At 45.0% G+C, this 21,771-nt stretch overlaps 1 protein-coding gene across 2 annotated transcripts; it reads left to right on the forward strand.

The window, feature by feature from the left end:
- The first annotated feature begins 6,175 nt into the window (after positions 1-6,175).
- Positions 6,176-8,461, forward strand: TMEM74 (transmembrane protein 74). 2 transcript variants are annotated; one of them, XM_033000153.2, is made up of 2 exons: positions 6,176-6,318; positions 7,062-8,461. In XM_033000153.2, the coding sequence occupies exon 2, from the start codon at positions 7,268-7,270 to the stop codon at positions 8,222-8,224; it is 957 nt and encodes a 318-aa protein (XP_032856044.2). In that variant the 5' UTR covers positions 6,176-6,318; positions 7,062-7,267; the 3' UTR covers positions 8,225-8,461. The 2 variants fall into 2 exon arrangements, with proteins under 2 accessions (XP_032856044.2, XP_032856045.2); XM_033000154.2 differs by having other exon boundaries at positions 7,110-8,461.
- The last annotated feature ends 13,310 nt before the right edge of the window (positions 8,462-21,771 follow it).

The raw sequence follows: 21,771 nt of genomic DNA on the forward strand, positions 1-21,771 counted from the left end.
GACACATGGGCAAGGCTTTGCTCCACACATAGATTCAGCATGATACTCAGCTTAAGGGACTGGGAGAGAGAGGAAGAGAAATGGGAGTAAAGCTCTGCCTTGTGCCCTTTTGAATCTGGGCTGATGTGGCTGCAAATTTGGATACAAATCCCACCATCAGTAGTCTGCATGGACACTAGCATTGTTTCAAAATCCTACTGAGATACCTTTCTGGCTTGTCATACCCTGGTGCTGTTACTTCCGAGCTTAATATAGCTCCACGGCTCTCTTCCCTCGTGCCAATGGCTCTCCCTCAGTTGGGTATAAAGATTTTAGTTCCCTCATAAGTCACAGGCTGCCCATTTCAGCTGGCTCAAAGGGGTGGAATGAGGAACAGGGATCAAGACCCTACTCTTTTGTCTTAATTTTGGTGTCTTGATATTGGAGCTAATGTGTTGTCTGGCTTGTAACAAATTACACAAGTTCGCTATGTTTCACCTTTTTCACCTTTAAAATGGGAATAATGATTTCAGCTTTTTAATGCATTTTGAAACATGTGGACATAAAGCACTACCAAGAGAAGAGGGGTTTTTATTTTTTTTATATTTTGTCTTTTCAGTACAGGCTTATTCCATAAATTACCAGTACTACCTCTCTAATGTGAACACATTTTCATTGTTGCTGTTGAAGATACTCTTCAACACTTTACTGATAATATAGAATTTCTGTCTACTATCCTGATAATTTCTATAAAACCTCATTCTGTCACCAGCAATATATATTTCACTGAATGCTGTGTGTCCTTGTCTTGTCAGAAACTCCAGCCTTCACTTTCTTCTTTCACCCATAGTTTTATGTGTACTGCAACAGCCATAAGTAATTTTTGTTTCCAGATCCAGCATAAAGAAAAATCACTAGTTCATGGGTCAAGATATTATTTCCCTGTATTATGTTGCACTCCCCTTTTTTTCTGCACTATCCTCTGTCCTTTAAATCCCTTGCTTAAAACCTCCTTGGTGACTTCTTTGTTTCTCCCCTAAGCAGACTCTGATTTTCAGGTTGGCTTCCCTGCAGGGTAGTCTATCATCTCACTTTTCCTTTACATTCCTCTGTTCTGCAATCAGTATTTTGCAGTCTGTGCTGGACATATGGTGGACTACAACTCCCAGATCTAACACGTGATTACTGGAGGTGAATCACTGTTGTTCCACATAAGTGCGCAGGAAGGGGATGAGAATAGCCACCCAGGAAAGCGCCTGGAAAAGGCAACGACAGGAATCAGTTGTGTGCATGACGTCTGGCGCTCAGCAGCCACAGAGCATTCAGGGCTGCAGTCTCTGGTCTGTGGGGTGACCTGGGGAGAAATGGGTCCTTAATGTCCCAGGCGTGGCCATAGCGAGAAACAAATGGAGACTTTGCCTATTGCAGGTGAGTGACAGCACGGTGCTGGTATTTCCCTATCAGTGGGAAGACATCTGTGGGGACATGTGGTGACTGCGGGCCCATTGGCAAGGAGGAGCTGTTTGGGCTCTGCCAAGGCTCCGTCAGAGCACACTGCACAGCTCAGGGTTCAGCCTTCTGGAGGCATGCAGGGAGGCAGGAGGCATCTCCACCATGCCAGCGTCCAACAGCTTGGGCGCTTACAGTGGTGCCCGGGTGCCTGGCACTAGGCAGCCAGTCTGCTTTGGACACAGCAGGGCCAGCTCGGGTATGTCCCACTGTGCAACCTGAGCCCAGACTGCTGAGAAAGAGCAGTGAAAAAGTCAGTGGGACACTAGAAAAATAAAGGTACAGTCAAGAGTAGGTGTGTTGAGATGGGGGTGGCCAGTTGCTCAAGGATTCAGGAGGGAAAGTGGCCGAGTATGAGCTTCTGAAGGAGGAAAGCTGGGAGGCTGCTCAGGATGAATGACAAAGCCTGGGGTAGTGGGATCAGTCAGGTCGCCAGCTTGGGTCACTGGTGTGGGCAGAGTGGGTGGGAGAAAGCAGCTCTGGGACACCCAGACCTGGCCCTTCCCCTCCTGGTGCCGCTGAGGCCAGCAAAGGCTCCACAGGTGCCGCACTGGGGAGCAGACCTCAGCCTGACAGCTCATTAAATCCTACTTTCATGTCTATTAGCCCATAGGTAATTGATTTACCCTTCTAAGGTGCATGTCTTCTAGTTGCAGAGTCTTTTTGCACATAGCTAAAAATGTCCAAACAAGTTGACCTAAAAGACTGGGCTATAGCACCCATGCTTTTCAAGCGTTCAACAGCTCACTCTTCCAGCCCTGCTCCTCCAGGTGACCCTTTGCTCTAAGACCAAGGAGTGACTTCTTTTGTTCTTCCTCAGAAGCCCTTGTTACCCAAACCATGATTTCACATACTCAGACATGGGAAGCAGAAGGCTTTAGCAAGGATTTAATCTCCACTTGACAATTCTGGTACATCATATCAAACATCTACAGTTTCTTCGTCTCTCTGTAAATTTATTTACTTATTGTATCTTTTATCAATGCACAATGGATGTGCATTAGTGAAGCAACCACATAGAATTAAATTGCTTTCCTATCTACTTTTACTTTATAAATCAATAGATCTGTGACAGTAATGTGTTAGAAACACATGAAAATGCTAGATACTTCTTTTCACAGTGAGTTGTCCAAATATTTGCTTGTTATCCTCAGAATACTTGTATTCTCTAAGCAAAAAAAAAATTACATCACTTTTTCTTTTGCACTTTATATAAAAGCTTAGCTTTGCCTCCTCATTCATTTCTATTACCTTTGTTATTTTTCACAGACCTGTACACAGGACCATATATTTCTTTAATAGGTTTTAAATTTTCCTGCAGCCCCTTGTTTTTGGCACCCTAGCCAATTTACTTTACTCAGAGGTATGATCTGTTTTAGTGGAAATGGGAAGGTTTTGTGATAGTCTCCCTAGATTTCTCTGAATATATTATGCTCGGAGCCACAGTGGCCAGGGTTCACCTTTATCTTGGAATATCTATACCATCTTGCAACACTTGCACAGGGACTGCTGGAAACCCAAGGTCCTGTGACTGTGCAGGGCAGGGAATTGAAGATGCTGTGAACACAAAATCACTGAAGGACTCTGTGTACATTATTAAGATGAAAACAATAAAAAGAATAAAAATGTTTGGGGGAATGCTCCACTGAGGATCCCATTCAGCACTGGAAAATTTCCTGGACTGGTAAGAGCAAGCAGGATATTTCTAAACCCAACCTTCATCAGCCCATGATGGAATGCACCATTCAGAATACTTGTTCTAGTTTTGCCTGGTTTCTCGGATGTCTTCAGGGCTGGTCAGGCCTTCAGCAGGGCTACAAATACACACATAGTTAGATGGGGTGAAATCACTTTTAGATCCTCACAAATCTTCTTCCAGTCTTATACTGAGCATAGCTTACCGTGAACAGAAAAGCCATATACATCTAATTCAGATACTCATTTATAGTAGGACTAACTAGAAGAGAGCTTCCAAGCAGGTCTAGAGCATGACTCAAATTTAATCCTGTATATCACAACTGAGACACCTTTATCAGTCTCCTGTCACATCCCATATTATCACTGTGTTGCTACCATAGCCCTGCTCAGCCTCTGAAAGGACTGTATGATATGGCAGGCTGCAGCAGAGAGAACAAGGCTCATCAACCCTGACAGTCTGCTCCAGTATTTTATTCCGGTACCATTGTGTGTCCATCACTCTGGTTTTTAGCTCCACGTAGCTGTTTTTTTCTTTGACAAATGTTCTTACTTCCTGCCCTTGCTTGATTAATCTTTTCACCAGCTGTATTTGTGTTTGCAGAATATGTGTTGCTATGCATTCATTTCACCACCTCCACACCTCAGAACACTGGCAACAATCACTTACATTCTTTAAACAAAAATGCTGTTAACTCTTTTCATCGAAAGTAGGAAAAAGGGACGTCAGTATTATGGGTTGTGACAAGACAATGACTTCGCTCTAAAGAGTCTGTGCACTGCAGGAGTCAAAGGAAGGACAGATTCACCTGGGAAGACATGTAAGAACAGACAACACTTGGATTGTCAGAGTCATGGTTTCCTCTGTTTGCTCCTTACTTTGTGGGATTGTAATTATTAGCAACAAATTAATGTACTTGCCCAACAGAAGCTGGCACACAATGAGGAGGAGAGTGGGTGGCAGAGCAGCAAGACATTTGTGTGTGGTTAAATAACAAGCAACTAAAGTTCTAGGAAGCACTCAAGAATATGTGCTGCAGCTCCTGGGTTTTGAAAGATCAATGACACGGCCATTTGTTGTGCACTGACAACAATTTCCTGCCTTTGTATCAGCTATCAGAAAGCAACTGCCCACCCAAGGCCTTGGCAGATTGTGCTGAGGCCCAGGAGAGGTGCTTGCTTTCCCCCAGGCTGCATTTCTGGGGCTGAGCACCACATTTTGTCCTGTCAGTCACTTAATTAAGACTTGTCTATCAGTTGTGGCAGGTGCAGCGCAAGGTGCCAGCGGCCAATATCTGCATGTTCCTACCCTGCTGCTTACCGAATGGAAATGTGCAATAGCCTTAAAGAGAGATTGTTTCTGTATTTGCTTTTGCTTTAAAGTATTTGAACAGTTTACAGATAGGCTTTTTTTGTTTCTTTGCTTAGGTTTTATTTGTTCCTTTATATTTATTTCAAAGAGGGCTTTATTACAAAAAGCTCCAAGGACAGTCTGTGCTGTTTTCCCCACTCCATAATTTTCTCCTTACAATTTTTCTTCAAAGAGCGAATAATACACTATTCAATGCATTGAAACACCCCTCTGCTAATGGAAACACCGCCTGGAGCTGCTTTGAAGCAGTGGTCTAAAACAGCCCACAGCACTGAGCAATCTGTGAGATGGGCACGGGGAGTCCCCTGGTATTGCCGTGTCCTGGCAAGTAATTTTGGCATTCATGGGAGTTATTGCCACAAAGATTTGAATCTTCTGTGCTGAGTCTTTTGGGTATCAGCAGGATTTGTCTTCAGAACTTTGATTTGTTTGCCTGATGCAGTGTTTAAGAGCTGGCAAAGAGTCCTTACACGGGATCGCCTTGTCCCCTGATGTCAGGACAACTCCCTCAGGCAGTCTGTCCTTCTCTCTTCTGCCTCGTTTGGTTCCTTCCTGGCTCTCTTTCCCTCTTGTGCCCCTGCTTTCCTGCCCAGCAGCCATGCAAGCAGGTGCTGCTCACTTCTACTTCCCATGGGCATCCTCGTTTCAGGTCCACACCAAGGAACCCTCCCTGGGTGCTCTTTGCCTCCCCAGAGCCAGGTCTCTCCCCAACAGCGCTGTATCTATCTATGATAAATCTTCAGTTCCTCCTCCTCCACAATTTATTCTCACATCCTAGCTTATCACTTCAGAGAAAGCACTGGCAAGGAAAGTCAGAGAAGGTTTATACCAACTGGTCATCCATTTTATTATGTATTCTTGGCAACAGCCTATGTTTTAACAGTCATTTATGCCTGACAAAGTGTGTGGAGAGTCTGCCAACGTGGAGTGAGCTCCTGAGATTTTCCTGTAAGTCTTGAGGCAGTGAGTACGTCCCTTGAAGTCTCAGTTCTGCGAGTGCTGCGATCATGTGAGAACCGGATTTTATCTTTCCACGGAGCAAAGCCGTAAACTCCCGTGATTAAGGAAAAGAAGCCTGGGTGCTGATCGCGCTAGACACACGCACCAGAGCTACCTCCCAAGGCTCGCTCCACCTCGCACCTCTCCAAACCCCGGTGGGGGAACCTGGGGCTCGGCGGGGGACCGCTTGCTAAACTGGGAACAGGGGCAGCGAGAGGCAGGCGGCAGCGGCGGGGTGCCCCGCCGGGAGGAGCGGGCAGGGGCGGCCCCCGGCGCTGCCGCAGCGGCGCGGCCGCCTGCGAACTACAACTCCCAGCGTGCCGCAGCGCCCGCCCGCCCCGGCACTGCCCGCCCGGCACGGCTCGGCTCGGCTCGGCTCGGCTCGGCTCGGCTCGGCTCGGCTCGGCTCGGCTCGGCTCGGCTCGGCTCGGCGCAGCTCGGCTGTGCCCCGGGGCGCTGGCCGCAGCGCGGGCGCGGCGGCGGGCGGGAGGTAGGTGTGCGGAGCCGGGCAGGGGAGAGCCCGGCGGGGAGGAGGAGGAGGAGGAGGAGGAGGAGGAGGGGGAGGAGGAGGAGGAGGAGGAGGAGGAGGAGGAGGCGTGCTCCAGCCGGCCGGGCTGTGCGTGTGTGCCGGTGCGTATCTGCGCGCCTCTAACCTCTGTCACTCGGGTCACACAGTTGCGTGTGGATCCAGCCGGTCCCCGCGCCGGCGGGGGTCGCGTTCCCTAGCGTGGCCGGTACCCGCGCAGGTCCCGAGAAGAGCGTGAGTAAGTCGCGTCTGTTATCGATCACGTATATGCTATAGGCGCACATGTGTTCCCTACGCGTGCAACACATTTGTTGGGCTGCAGGCTTTTCCGAATGGCACCGGGCGTTCGGCCTCGAGGGGGGATGGGGCGCAGAAGAAGGGGGCAATAACGAATTAATTGCAGATGAGAAGTAATATCCGTCTTTGAGTCATCCGTCTTTGAGGCATAATTTCATTCTGAAAGCTCTTAATCGAACAGGAGCTCGGCTATAGGAAAGCACTTATTTTCCCATAGGATTATCAGATTTCCACCAGAGAATACAGATCCGGGATTATTGAGCGACATGGGATTTGTGTGTTTCTCTCTAATTAGTCTGTGAACCTGAGTTTTAAATTCTTCATTTGGAAGGGGGTGGGGGGAGTTACTTGCTTCTAAAAGGGCAGATGTCTCTTTTCTCTGACATTTTACAGTTATTCTGGTTATCCTGTGCTCTATAGATGACCTACTGCCTTAATTGGGTATTGGTGTCAAAGGTTGATTAGACTCCCCAGTAGATTTTGGATCTGCAAGAGGATTGCAGTTTTAAATGTGTGGTTAAAACAATTGTGTTTGCCGTCTCCCCTCGAACAGTTGAGAGGAAGGCTGATGTATTACATTTGCGATATCTTCCCTTCGGTTTATTAATGCATCATCATGAGGTTGTCGGGTTTGTTTTTGTTGCTGTTGCTTTTTTTTTTTCCCCTCTGCTATTTCATTTTCAGACCGAAAAGAAATGAATGTCAGAGAGGATTTGTTTAATCATTTAACAGCTGACACAAGCCATGTCCCTAACAAAACGTTGGTGAAAGAATAGAAGATTTCTGGGATACAGCAGCTCTGGTACCGGGAAGCCGCTTCAGCGGGTCGGGAGCAGCATTCGCTGAAGGATGCGGTAGCCCAGGAGCCGGGACTCACCGGGACGAGGTCGATGGCTTGCATGGAGCTTCTCTACCTGGCCAAGGAGAGCAGGCAGGCGCCCCTGGGCACCGCTGCCGGCTGGAGCCTGCCCTCCCCTCCCTACGAGCAGCAGCAGCGTGAGGGGGGTGAGGTGGACCCCAGAGCAGCCGCTGCTGTGGCAGCCCTGCGCTGCGAAAGGCACTGCAAGCCCTTGCAGAGGAGCCCTGTGGCTGAGCCCCCCCTGGCACCCCAACCCTCCCCGCCAGGCACCTCACCCCAGGAGCACCCTGCACCCCCCGGCACCTCCCAGCCCTACCACCTGCCCGAGCGCTTGCCCGGGGAAGAGGAGGGCGGGAAGAAGAAAGCTTGCTGCTGTGCCCAGGAACTCGAGACATCATTCACCTACGTGGATGAAAATGTAAACCTGGAGCATGCAGGAAGCCCCCCCAGTCCTACAGGCAGCCGCTGCCAGGGAGCCCCTCCACAGCAGCGTTCCTGCAGGGAGCTGCCGCCCGAGTGGGTGCACAATTCTCCCTCGCTGGCCTCCGAGGAGGACGACGCTGCCTCGGAGGCAGCAGCTGGGAAATCTGTGGACTACGGGTTCATTAGTGCCATTTTGTTCCTGGTGAGCGGCATTTTGCTGGTGATCATTTCCTACGTGGTACCCAGAGACGTGACTGTGGATCCCAACACCGTGGCTGCCCGGGAGATGGAGAGGCTGGAGAACGAGAGCGCCAGGATCGGGGCTCACTTGGACCGCTGCGTTATCGCTGGGCTGTGTCTCTTAACCCTGGGGGGAGTGGTGCTCTCCAGCCTGCTGATGATGTCCATGTGGAAAGGGGAGCTGTACCGAAGGAGCAGGTTTGCGTCCTCCAAGGAGTCTGCAAAGCTTTATGGGTCTTTCAATTTCAGGATGAAGTCTGGTGCAAACGATAATATGCTCGAGCTGTCGTTAGTTGAGGAAGATGTGCTTGCCATAGATAATTAGTGTGGTCATGATTTTTAAGGCAGCATTTCTACAGGAAAATATGTTTCATTAAAGAAAACAGATGCGGCTAAAGATAGCTGGTGATGCAGTTTATTTGTCTGACAAGAATGGTTTTTTCTTAAGCTCTATAATCGAATATTTGCAGTATATGAGCACTTGTAAAGGGAAAATGTTCCAGTGAAAACACAACTGATATAAAACAATGAAAACCACTGAATAAAAAGAGATTTGTGATAAGTAGGTTCCTCAGATACTCATTTATCCTAATATAAAACATTCCATTGGTGTCTTGCCTATATAATTTTCTTATTACTCTCATATAGAACAGGAGCGACCTTGACACTTTGGAAGATGTTAATTACTGCAGCCTGCAGGATTATTAACAGTCTACTTGGTAGACTGTTAAGAAGCAGGACCAATAATCAAATAGCAAGGCTAATATTTAATTAAGAGAGATGCTTTTTCATCCTTTAATTTTAAACAGATCCCTTCTATTGAGTGAGAGCTAAGGGAAAAAAGAACAACACTTGGTCATGACTTGCCACAAACCTCCCATATTTTCAAACAATTGTACAATTAGTGATGATTATTTAAAATATAAAGTAGGAGGCAAAGGGCAGGGAACCATATGGCTCATCGTATTGGCAGGAAACAAAAGGCTCTTTCAGCTTGAGGTCAGTGGGTCCATTTCAGTTCAGATTAGTAATGATTGATAGTCATTAACTTCTGATAGCTATAGTGACCCATACAGAAGAAGTTTAATTCCTGGTGGACAGATGTCTTTATATGTAAACTGCCACAACTTGAATTAACTGACCTCTTGTTTGGAGTCTCAAAAGATCCAAAGAGTGAAAGAGCATGAGGGTGCTGAGACTGAACACTTTTCCTTCAGTACGGGTGCCAGAAGAAGTTCAAGCTCAGCTGCAGGGCTTTCCTTGGACTCTGCATCTTACTAGTCCTTTTGAAACTTCAGTTTTATGTCACTAGGCTGTCAGCCTTCTCATAACCAGCCAGGAAAGGTCAGGAAGGAGCTTTTTGGGGTTTGTTCGATAAAAAACAATTTATTTGTAAAAAATAAATTGTCAGGAAATACAAAGGTTAAACATCAGGCAGTTTATTGGCTGACATGAGACTCACTTAACATAGGGGATGATCAAGGGTACATGTTATTGATCACAGTTCTGTGGCACAGTAGCCAAAAACCTGTATCACTGATGCTATTTACTTTATTATCAGCCGGTTTCTGTGGAACTTTAAAGTTGTGTTCTTGCAGTGCTGAGGAAACCAACAAAGATTGTTGTATGCACTGCCGTCAGCTCTTACTGAACAGTGGTTAACATATATATATATATATGTCCTGTTAACATATGTGTATGTTACATATATGCATATGTGTGTCCCCTTCAAAGCCAAACGTGAGTGAAGAGCTCTGTACAGTCCCTGACTGCAGAGTCTTAATAGAAACATGTGATTAGCTGTCACAGCCTTGTCAGTTGTGAGGTAAGTCTCAAATATCAGGAATATCAAATATTTTTAAAATGATACTTTTTTTCCCCACCGTGGCATACCTGAGAAGAGTTCTCTTGGGAAGGGGGGGCGAGATCTCCTTTATGCCCCTTTTACCCAGGAATAAGTGGCAGCAGAAGGTTCAGAATAACAAGTGGTAGGTGGAAGCGTGGGGTCCTCACACTGAGAGGCAATGCTGTTTTGCCACTTGGTTCTTCATTCCCTCTTCTCTGGCGGTTCCTGTCAGGAGGCACGTGCAGCACCTGATTCTGGCACTCACCTAGTTCAGTCCCTCCTGCTTGCCAGCCATGGGTGCCTTTGACCGAGGGCCCGAGGAGCTGCGCTGCTCAAGGTTTATGTCTTCGGTCACTGTAAATAGCGTGATGCGGTACCCAGGCTTTAACGTTGGCCCTGCAAAAGAGATGCTGCTTCAGATGTTATCTGTTCTAACTGCCGCTTTAGTTCAGCATTATTTGGTAATTAAATGAGCAGCTTTATTGGGTGGTGCTGCTGCCCAGTAGATGATTTTGCCAGTTTATGTCATGATATGGAGCATGTTTGCAGGCAGGAACTCAGCAGTGGCCACCACCTCCACAGTCATCTTTGGAGAGTTTACATCACTTTGGATGTGTCATCAGGGACTCGGGATTGAATTTCTAGGGAAAATAAACGGAATAGCTTCCAGATGTAAGGAGGAACCTTCAGCCTGTTGTGATCAGTGATAATGAGGAAAGAAATAGCCCAAGAAGCAGGACATGGAGGAGGAAGGCTCCTCCTTAGCTGGCTTTTGCCTGCTGGTGGGTACGTGGACGCTGCCCGTGGGGTCTGACACACAGCTCGAGGTGTGGCAGCAGGGACAGCACTGCCTCCTGTCCTGCCCCAAGGATGGGAAGGGGCTGGCCATGGCCTCCAGAGGCCCAGGGCCAAGCGAGAGTGCTGAGCTGGGGGCAGCAAGACAGTATGGTGGGGCAGGGGACGGACATTGCAGGGGATGAAAACCCTTTCACCGGCCTGGGCCCTGAATGGGAATCACTGTGCTCACCTGTGCGACAGAAGCTCTAAAACTGAGGCTGGTGGTTTTGAGAACCATTATTCTTGTTTTTTAATGGTACATATGCATAAAATTGTAGTACATTCCATTATCGCAGAAAGATGACAGCTAAGCCTGTAAGGATCACAGGTTTCTTGTAGGAACTGTGGCATGCTTTAATGCTGATTATTAGCACTAGAAAAGGGAACGCTCCCCTGACTGTCAGTATGTTATTATCAAGTGAGAAGTTTTCTGACACTTTGTAAAATGCTTGTCACAGATCATGAGCCTGCAATACTTAAATGAACCCTCAATTTTTCCCTGAGCATTTTAAGGAACAGTAAGTCAACCTAATAATCTAGAAATACACTGCAGAAGTGTGAAGAGTAAAAAAAAAAAATTAATTAACTAGCGCAGTTTCTTTCTTTTGGTGTTAGTGTGCACTATGGAAGAGGTGAAGGAAGGCCTTTAGAGTGCAGGAGTTTGGCAAATAAAAACTCTCAGGACATTTCTCTGATCGCCCAACAAGATATCTTTACAAACTACATGACTGTGTGGGTTGGTGGTGCGATATAAAACCTCTGGACTCTCAGGATCTCGTGTTGTGTGGTGTGGCAGAGACCAAAATACATGTTGTCTGGTGGCTAATGGAAAATGAATGTATTAGCTTGCTGCCCAGTGGACAAGGCTTTGCATTGTCCACCTCGCACAAGGCGGTACCAAAGGCTGAGGCCAAGGAAAATTAATTGCCTTCTCATGCCCCCTCGCAATTTGATTTCCCCTGCTCAAAATTTAAATGCTTTAAGGGTACAAGTGTGAGAAAAATAGTTGGGCTTTTTTTTTGTTGCCTGAGCTAAAGTTGTCTCATGGATCATTGGAGAGCTTTCTTCTTTGGGGATCTAAATTTTGGGGCATACCACCAGGTGGGTTTTAGGTGCTCCCTGGAGTACCCTGGAAACATAGCGGGATTCGTGCTGTCAGTCAGTTTATTTCTGACCGACCCTAACAGCCAAACATGACGCTTGCCCGTTTTCTACCTCAAGACGTGTCCGTGGGCCAGGCCCTGCCCTGGCCTCTGCCTTCCTGCGGGAGGGGACCCGGAGGCCGGCAGCCGCGGCGAGGGGCTGGCAGCCTGCGGCGGGCTCCCCGCTGTTCAAACACCTCCCCGGTGACCGGTTTTCTCAGTTTTTTTTTTTTTTTTCTCAGTTAGACGTTTGTGGCAGAGGCTGGCCATTTGGGAGCTGCCTGGCATTTGCTGGGGACTCTCACCAAAACGGAGGCCCATCACCAGGCAGTCCCAGCCCCGCCGGGATGACGGGTCCCCGGCGCGGCTCCCAGGCAGAGCCCGCCTTGCCTCCTCACCTCCAGCCCGAGCCGGCCCCGCAGCAGAAGTGTCTGAGACTCTCTTCTAGGAAGCTACGCTGGGTTGTTGCTGTTTTTTCATATGTTTACAGTTTTTTAATCTTTGTAATTCTTTTAAAAATCTGTCTGTAATGAATATAAAGTCCACTGACTGGGAAAGCAAGTGGTTTAATCTTGTAAAACTCCTTTTTGACCCACAGCGGGGCAAAATGTCACAGTCCATCGTGAGCTTTTCAATAGTGCATTTGATGCCTTATTATAATAGCGACAGAGTTCTGTACAGATTGAAAAATAAAAGTCTACAAATCTGAGCACCGCTGTCGTGTTCCTCCTTGCTCCTTGCCGAACGGTTGGCTGCAGAGGTTGGCTCTTCCCCTCTGTGCCGTGGGCACAGCCCTTCGTCCTCCGCCGCCGGGAGCCGAGGCCAGGCCGCTGGCGAGAGGCGACACCAGATCCGGCTGCACCGGCGCGCCGAGCTTACCCAGCGACCGTGTCCCTTCCAGGCAGTCCTCCGTCAGAAAGTGCCAGGCAGTGCAGACTTTAAAACTCTGCTGCACCAGTGTCCCGCCTAACTCCGTATAACCAAAAAAATAAAGAGAAAAGTAGGTGGGTGGGACCAGCCAGGGCGGCAGGAGCAGGCAGCTGGCGAGATGCTGTGGCGGGAGGTGGGTGTCAAGCCCCTGTCCACCATAACCACGTGCATCACCACTTCAGTACCGTGTCCTCACCCGGGCCTGGCTTGGCTGTGGCCAGAGCGGGACAGCAGCCACGGTGACACTGGGTGGGCGCAGGGTCCCCAGAAAGGGCTGGCCATGGCAAGTGGTGCAGGGAGAGGTAGGAGAGGTGCTCCTGGAGGGCTGTGGGCCGGGCATGGCCACCTCTGTGGGGGCTTCACCTCCCCTTCCAGAGGGGACACCAGCAAGCCATGGCTGTGCCAGAGTGGGGCGGCGATGGGAGGGTGCTGGTGCAGGGCCATCAGCACCAGCAGCCGAGCAGGACCTCCAGGGAGCTATGCTTTGCTCCTGGCTTGCGTTTTTTTGTTTCTCCCAGATCCCCAGTGTGTATCACTTAAGCAGCTTAGCCACCTTTGACAACCTCTGCTCCCTCCCAAATGCGATATGGTGTGCCGTGCGTGTTATGCCTTGTAAAGTCACTTTTCATCCCAGTGTGAGAGGATCAGGCCCTTTCCTACCACTGTTACGCGAATCAAAGTGTGGGTGGGAGTGCCGCTGTGGGTGTGGGTCCAGGCTAGAGCAGGGGCTGTCTGCTCTCATTACCTGTTTCCACAGGACCAGGTACAACAAGGCCCCGATTCTCAATTCAGGTTTCAGGCTGTTGCCCCAATAACACTAATAAGCGTGTCCCTGAGGTGGCCGAATTGGTGCAGTAACATTGCATGGTGCCAGATGTAGCCTATGGTGTGCAACTGACGGCTATGAAGAAGTTAAGAGAGCAGGTGTATTTATAGAGATGACAATCCATCAGCTTAAAGATCTGGGAGGCTTTCTAACTGAAAGCAAACACTAAATTCCTTGTTACTCTTTTTTAAAGGATTCTTCTTAATCTTATCTTTTTAAATTTCATCATGTACTTTTTTCATAGGGACTTTTTTCCCCCATGTTTTTAAGTCCTGGCAAGGTCAAGAGTCCTGTACACTGCAGAGAGGTGATACTTCTCTGATTTTCTTATCAGTTTAGATTAAAGTGTGGCTGTTATAAATTTACATAAAACCAGACAGGGCAAGAACATCTTGTTTGAAATGAACCTGGTTAATATTTGTTTGTATAAATATAAATGCAGTGCCCACAGTAGAAACCCGGCCAAATAATGCATGCTTTTTATTAGATTCTCAGTATAAATCCACAGATAAAATACTTCTGCATTAGACTTGCTGTATTAAAGACTTATAAAGAGTTTTCTACTCATATATGTGCAGATTTGTCCACCTTTGTGTATGGTAAAAATACTGAGGTGTTACCATTGACTGAGTTGCATTTGGTTGTTGTTGTTGTGAATAAGACCATTGCAATCTAACACATGTATTTTTTATTCATCTACATCCAGTGTATAACCCTCAGACCAACACTGAAAGTACTTCTGTCTGCACTGAGAAGTGAGATACTGTGTGGCACAATACGTAATGTTTTCAAAAAGCCTCCTGCACATAGGTATCAAAGCTCTGTATAGAGTATATAGTGCCCCCATTTTACAGATGAAGTGAGTCACCTCCCTTGCCCAGAGAGCCAGTTGGAGAGCTGAGGACAGAAACCAAGGCCTCTTAAGTCACAGTTCAGCACTGCAGAAAGAGCTTACTTATTACAGAACCCCTAGAATAAATCAATCCAAAATGGATGGGAAATATATATATATATTTCTTTTTTTTCTGAAGAATGCCATTAAAGGTTAATTTCAAGTACAAAATAATTTTAAAAAATCCTAGCAAAGTCAACCCAAACTAAATTTTGCTAATATTTGCAAGAATATGGGGAAGATTTTGCACATTTAAGGCATTTGTATTATAGTAAGGGGTTTTTTTAAGGTTTCAAAAAGTCAATAGACTTCTGTTGAAATAATAGACCACATATCTTTATATCAGCACAAAAGGCTTCTCTTTTCCAATAATAGTCTCTGCTTTGACAGATGTGTATGCAGGGAAGTTTAGCTATTGTTGAATAAAACATTTCCAGAAGCAAAATTGATTAAGTCCCCTTTGTAGAGGAAAAAAATCAATTCTTCCCATTAGAAGTATCTAAAAGATGTTGATCAGCTAGAAATGTAAATAAAGTCCTTTAATCACTCTTCTACAACTGCAGTGTATCCATCTACAGGAGATTGTCTTTTCTCTACATATAGCTTAAAATAAATTTGGTTCAACTCTAACATGAAGCAGCTTCTGACAAACTAGCCAGAGTTACTCTGCTCAAATGTAAATAATATCATGTAGCTATCCTGACATTTTGGTATTGCTTTTCTCAAGGATTAGCTGTTCATGAAATGAATGTGTACTTGATAACAATATATCAAAGCTGGCAACAAAAATATATTCACTGAAAAGCAGAGTAGTAGAAAGTACATGACTATTTTCAGTTTCTGTGTATTATCTTCTGATTTCACGTAATAAAGACCACACTGTCAAGATCTCTTGATTAGTCATTGCTAAGGGCTATTAAGGATCACGGAGGGCTATTAACAAAAAGATGCCAAGTCTCTAGCTCTGTAGGTCCCTAAGCTTCTGATTGCTAAGAGCTGAGAGGGTATGCTGGTGCATGCTCGCCCTACACTTTGTTTTAGATACAGCAGTATCTTCTGCAAGCTACTATCTGAGACAATTTTGTGATAGATGGACCTTTGATTTGATCCAGCCTGACCCAGTGTTCTCAAAACTTTATGCTTTGCCTATAGCGAGAATACCAAGTAGTTGCTTTGCCGCTGTGGCTTCCCAAAGAAGGAACTACGGATCAATAAGTCACAGTCTTACCCTTGTTTTTCCCTCCTTACAAGAATGGTAACCATGTCTGGAGGAGCTCTTGAGAGGTCATCTTCCAGTCTTCTGAAGCTTCATTCACCCTCAATCAATCCTCAAAGATAATTGCTCATGGCTGTAAAATTGCTTTACGCAAGTCCCTGTGCACTCTGGGGTGAATTTTATACGGTTTACATGATTTGAAGATATATAATGTATCTATGTAGCCTCTTTTTCTACTCTTTACCAGCTGAAGTTCTTAATAAGTTCTAAAGTCTATGGATAGTCTGAACTGTTTTAGAATTTAAGGAGGTAAAATAAAAATAATAGGGTGAAGCACTTCAGATTTCACAGCGTCATTTTCAATTATGCTCCTCTCCCTCCTCACAAAGCAGAAAGCCCATTCTTTCTTTGTCTTTTTTTCTTCCTAGTATAAATATAGAGCACTTCCTCATGACCTTTTTTCCTCTTCTAGCAGGATCTCACTTGCTTTCCTTGCTTGTTGTCCCCACAAAAAAAAAAAAAAAACAAAACCCAAACCCCCCTAATTATCAAATATATGTCCTAATTTCCCCAGTGAAGAAATTTCTTAGATTTTAGGTCACTCTCACAATTAGTCAAATCAGTGTTTACAATGCTTATTTTTCTTTCACATTTTCACATTTCACATATGCTTATCTTGTTTCCTTAATTTTAGTTAAGGATCAGCTGAATTTCCTGAATACCTTTTCCTTTAAACTTTTGTTTAGTGGGAGGTCACCCACTAGTGCTTTGAATTCACTGGTTTCTTGTTCCTTGGGACCCCTTGTCTGGAGGCAAAAATAATCTGCTGTACCAGCTCTATACTGTGTTCACTGTCTTTTGGTGCAGGTTAAGTTTGGTGAGCAGCCTGGTGACTGGGTTCCCCACTCCAGCCCACCCCTATTCATTCCTTACTCAGCCTTTCTTCAATGCAGGCAGCAATGGTCCAGGATGAAGATTTTGTGGCACCCTTGCTCTTTGAGCCAAACCATGTTACTAAGGAAAATACTACTGGCTTTTCTATGGTATCAAATGACAGTGCATGGCTGTTGAGATGGGAAATATCTTCACTTAAACTTCACCGGATATTGAAACCAGTTTTAGCAAAGAGGCGAGTTAGAGGCAAAAATCAATATTGGACAGAGCTGAAATGCTTCTGTTCAGCTGCTGTTTTAAGTGGCTTGTACAGACCTTTCAAATCATGTTGCCAACAAATGGAGGAGATGCAGCTTTTAAAAAGTCAGAGAATTATTAATAGTGTGTTTGACCTCCAGTGCTGCATGGTCTACAAAAAGAGCATCATTTGTCATATGCTGCTGCCTTATGACTAATTCTGCAGCCCCTGTTGGGAAGCAGTTGCACATAGAAGTGCATTGCAGAGAGGGAGGGTCAAAGCTTTAGATCCGTGATGGACTGTGGGAGGGAGGAGAGAGGGAACAACTCGCGGTCAACCCCTGAACAAAAAGGGAGTTGTACAGGAACCATTCGCCTCATACATCATTCACACGCTAATGGCATTTCTTGTGCTGGTGTGTCAGAGAAAAACATTGACTGTGCTGAGGTTACACTTTCAGCTTTCCAGCAGGGATAGAGAAGTATGGAGAGAAGCAAATGTCAATGTCTTAATGAGAAAATGAATACTGCAGCCACCACCCTGGCATCCATGGAGTGATCTGGGGCCCAGCACCTCCAGCTGGGCTCCTCGGCAGGCTGGTCTGTTGCACAGCATTTGCAGCACAAAGAAGCAGCCTGAACCTTTATTAACTTTAACCGCTGTCTGAGTAACCTAAAGTGACAATCCATCTCTCTTACTGCTGTTATTAAGTCAGTTTTGGACAATTCCTTATCATCTGTAGGAAAAAGAAGAGGAGATGTAATGTAGACAGCAAGTTTCTAGGTAAAATTAGTCTGTCTGGGAAGGGGAGAAAAATGCCACATACTGAGCTGAACAAATCTTTGCATTGATTTCTGGAACCAGAGTCCTTCTAGGAGCACCACAAATGCATGTCTTTATTTAGTGCTCCGATTCAAAGAGCTGCCAGTCTTTCTCTATCCAGACAACTCCCATTTATGTTTACATCTGGGGTGGTTCAGGGTCATACATTATTTCTGCTTGAGCTATTCTTGCTTTACACTTTGATACCAACTCCACAGTCCTTCATAAGCCGCACGTACGCATGCACACAAACAGACCCACTTGAATATCGCTGCCTTGGTGGCGGCGGGCAGTGTCCGACTGACACATGGCACCACTGCAGCTCCAGGAGTGCATGCGTGAGCCTGGATAATGGAATCTATTTCTGTTCTCATATAGAGTCTTAAGTATCCTTTCAAAGATCCACAGAGATGTCATTTACACACTTTCTTCTGAGAGCCCAAATCTCATATATCAATGTACATGCCTGTGGTGTTCACTCTGTGGGCCAACAAAGAAGTAGTTTCTCCTCTTTGGATGTCCTACCTTTTATCTTTTCTGGATCCAGTGTTGAGGAATAAAAAGGCAATTATTTTATATGTCCTCTCCAGTTCAGATGGGATTAAGTTTACCTTTCAGCTGAGTGGCTGAGGTAGCCTGAGATAAAATTTGAGGCCGGTAATAAGTTACTGCTCCTGCACTAAGCAAGATGAAAGGAAAGGAGTTGTGACTCAAAGAGATAAACAGATCCTGGGGATGCTCCACAGCACAACAATAATAGCTCAAAGCTGTGGCTCAAAGTCACAGTCTTAACCACAGTAAACAGAACAGTTTTTAGTGGCTTTTTTTTTTTTTTTACAGCTGTGAAGGGTAGTATCTAGGCGCATGGAGGACCGACATGGTAAGTTTGTACAATATTTAAGAATTCTTCACTGGAACTGCCCCACATCCCATTTAAACATGCTATGACACAATAACAAACTTACATAAATAACTGTAGCCATTTATTTACATGCAGAATGAGCCAATGCATTGCAAGTAAGGAGGTCTGTATCCAAACACCACAGGATGTGAATCTGTCACAGCTCTGAGGGAGAGAACATCCCTCCTTACTTTGAGCTGTAGCCTCTCTCATGGGATCCCCAAGGTAATTGCTATGTTCATCCAAGATGTTTACTGTCATTTATATAGGACAATGTTGGGATTAGATCCTGTTTTAATGAAGGTATTTGAAGCATACACAGTTACCTGTGCATCTTACTATTTTATCTTGTTGAACAGAAGGTGAAAAAGTAGGGAAAATATTTTTCATTCTTCTTTTGTCAAAGAAAGTATATGGAACAAAAAAGAAGAAAATGGGAGGAAGAGTGAAGGTCTTGTCAGCAAGCAGGTAGGAATATGGATGTCATAATGGAAATAGCTATAATCAATGATTATTGGGGCAATATATTTCACATTTCATACTGAATTGAATTTAGTCAGCGTGATTGATGCTGTTATAATACAAGAAGATAATCAAGAATGTAAATAAAACAAAAACAAAAACAAAAACAAAAACAAAGGCAGGCCCTTACACAGCAATACAAAAGCAATGACTTATGGATATTTTGGTGGTGGTCAACTGTTTTAAGTCTCAAAGTACCTATTTACTAAAATCACCAAATACTTGTTCTTTATACTAGTAAGCCAATTTATCATCAATAATAAATAATCCTGATTTTGAAATCAGTGTTTCCTTTTCATAAAATATGTCCTCTAGTTATGTTCAGTGTGTTCAAAGGTTCCTATCCATTTCTGTTTTAATGGAGGGGACAGTCAATTTCCAGGAGTTTCTTACATTACAGTATATAAGACCAAGTATGTTTCTACTGATGATAATGATAAAGACTTCTATGAATTTAATTGCTTTGAACAGACCTTAAATTATCTCTTACATAATTTTGTCATGTTTCAGAATAAAAGTTGATTTTGCAGGTAATTTGAGGACACTCTACATTCTTCAAGTTTCCTAAAGGGCACAAATCACCCCAAAACCTTGGACAATAGCTTCACGAGGAACTGAACAAAGCCAGCGGTTTTCTGATGTTCCAAAAGGGGGGTCTTGTTTCTCCTCCATTTTTTCTTCTTCACAGATCCCCCACCTCTCCCAGCCATGCAGTCCCTCTCTGCCTTGTGTGCCAACTCTGATGGTTGTCAGTCTCCTTTAGAAGCTGATGCCAGTCTTGACAGAAGACTGTTTCATGATTATTAGAAAAATTTTAGTCTATCCATTTACCTATGTCCTACTTGCTTCCCACCTTGGGAAGAAACTCAGATGCTTCTGTGAATTTGCTCCCCAGGACATACCTCTGTGGGTGGGGGCAGACAGAGCCTTGCTTGAGCTACGCAAGCTTTTGAGCTAACTGGACACAGAGCTGACTCTGGTCCCAGGCAGCGCAGAGCTGCCGTAGCATGGCATAGTGCCCAAGCAATATACTGTGCATCTCAGCATATTAACACAGCATGTTGTTTGTGGAGTAGAAATGCCTCATACATGGTTCATCTAGGTTTGGGCAAAGCGAGCTTGAACTGAACGCGGCTGCCTCCGTAGCCTTACATCCTGAAATGTGTCGACTGTCCTCGCTGCTCTGCCAGCCCTGCCTGTATCCTCACCCCTCTCCTCCTTCAGCATCTCCTCTCCTGGTAGTTCTATATCTCTTGTATTATTCACAGTCTTTTTGCTGTCATGAGCTGCATGCAAATGCTGGGCTTATTGTTCAAGATAATGCATTTCTGCTATCTCAATGAAATATGCATATTCCATTCAGTTTATTAGCTAATTAATCTAGTATCTAGAAAACCTTCAAAATATCTTCTGCTCTTCTGCAGTGAAACTGATTTATCTTTTCAGTGCTGGCAGTAGGAAAATGGGCTACATGCCCTGAAGAAAAGTTTGGTTTGCATATGTTTTTACTCAAAGTGTTTCAAAATAATAATCTAAAAGTCAGAGTCAGATATTCAGGAACCTTTGGCTGAATGATCTTCAGCAAAAAAAGATATGGAAACACATATGGAAAGTACAGGCATTGTTTGATCTTATCCTTCAGGCTGACAGAGAAATAATTTGCCAAAACAGAGATTGCTTAGAAGTTAAGAAATAATTTTCTTTGCTCAGAAACGTGTCCCAATGACTATCAACTTCCTTTGAGTTTATCACTGGATGACAGTGTGTCATCTTTCAGAGTTTCATAAAAACTACTGGTAGAGATGTCATTTCACAGAATCACAGTGGAGGCTGGTGGACACCTCTGGAGCTCATCTGGTCCAGCCCCTGCTCAAGCAGGGTCAGCAAGAGCAGATTGCCCATAGTTTGTCCAGTTGAGTTTTGAATATTTCCGCAGATGGATACTCCATAGCATCTCTGGGCAACATGTTCCAGTGTTTGAGCACCTGCACGTTAAAAAAAGTATTTCTGATCATGACACAGAATTTTACATATTTCAGTTTGTGCCTATTGCCCTGTCAGTGGGCACCACTGAGAAGGGTCCAGCCTTGTCTTCTTTATCCCCCTCCTCAATTATTTATGCACATGGATAAGATCCCCCTGAGCCTTCTCTTCTCCAGGCTGAGCAGTTGAATATGATAAAGCCAGAGCATGGTGCTTTAAAGCTACCATGCACCAAGGAGCACAGACTTTCCAGCAATTACAACTTGTAGCACATTCTTACTAGTTGTAGAGATCTCTGCCTCTAGACAGATGAAAGGGGAAACACTGTTCGAAGACAGATGTCTCCTAAAGGGAAAAGGTATTTTTCCTCAACACAAGCAAGCACTACAAGATGCTCTAGGAGTTTCAGTCTTTTTCCTCCCCCTAGTAAAACCAAAATATTTTGCTTAGCAATATCAGTTTGAAATTAAAATATATGAAATGAGAAGCTGAAGGCTTTTGCACAAACATGTTAAAATTAAATTTTATCATTTTGTGAATTCCCCCCTGTCTTTAGTTCATCTAAAACTAGTCATGAACTACAGTCTTCGACAATTTTACTTTGCATCACAACACTATTAATCATCTCCATCTCAGTTCTACATCTATCTGGTGCATTTCAATCTCCTCATTTTTGTGTGGGTTTGATTCATGAGCACCAGAAATAAAATGCAGACACTGGGCATTTTAACATTTTTTTCAGCTGAAGAAAGCAACTTCTAAATTAATAGTCAGATATCTGAGTTGTATATCAGTTCATGCTTCCCATCAGCAAAGGCATTTC

Source organism: Tyto alba, unplaced genomic scaffold, assembly GCF_018691265.1.
Source record: "Tyto alba isolate M040663 unplaced genomic scaffold, T.alba_DEE_v4.0 Super-Scaffold_9, whole genome shotgun sequence".
In the NCBI taxonomy this organism is placed as follows: Eukaryota; Metazoa; Chordata; class Aves; order Strigiformes; family Tytonidae; genus Tyto; species Tyto alba.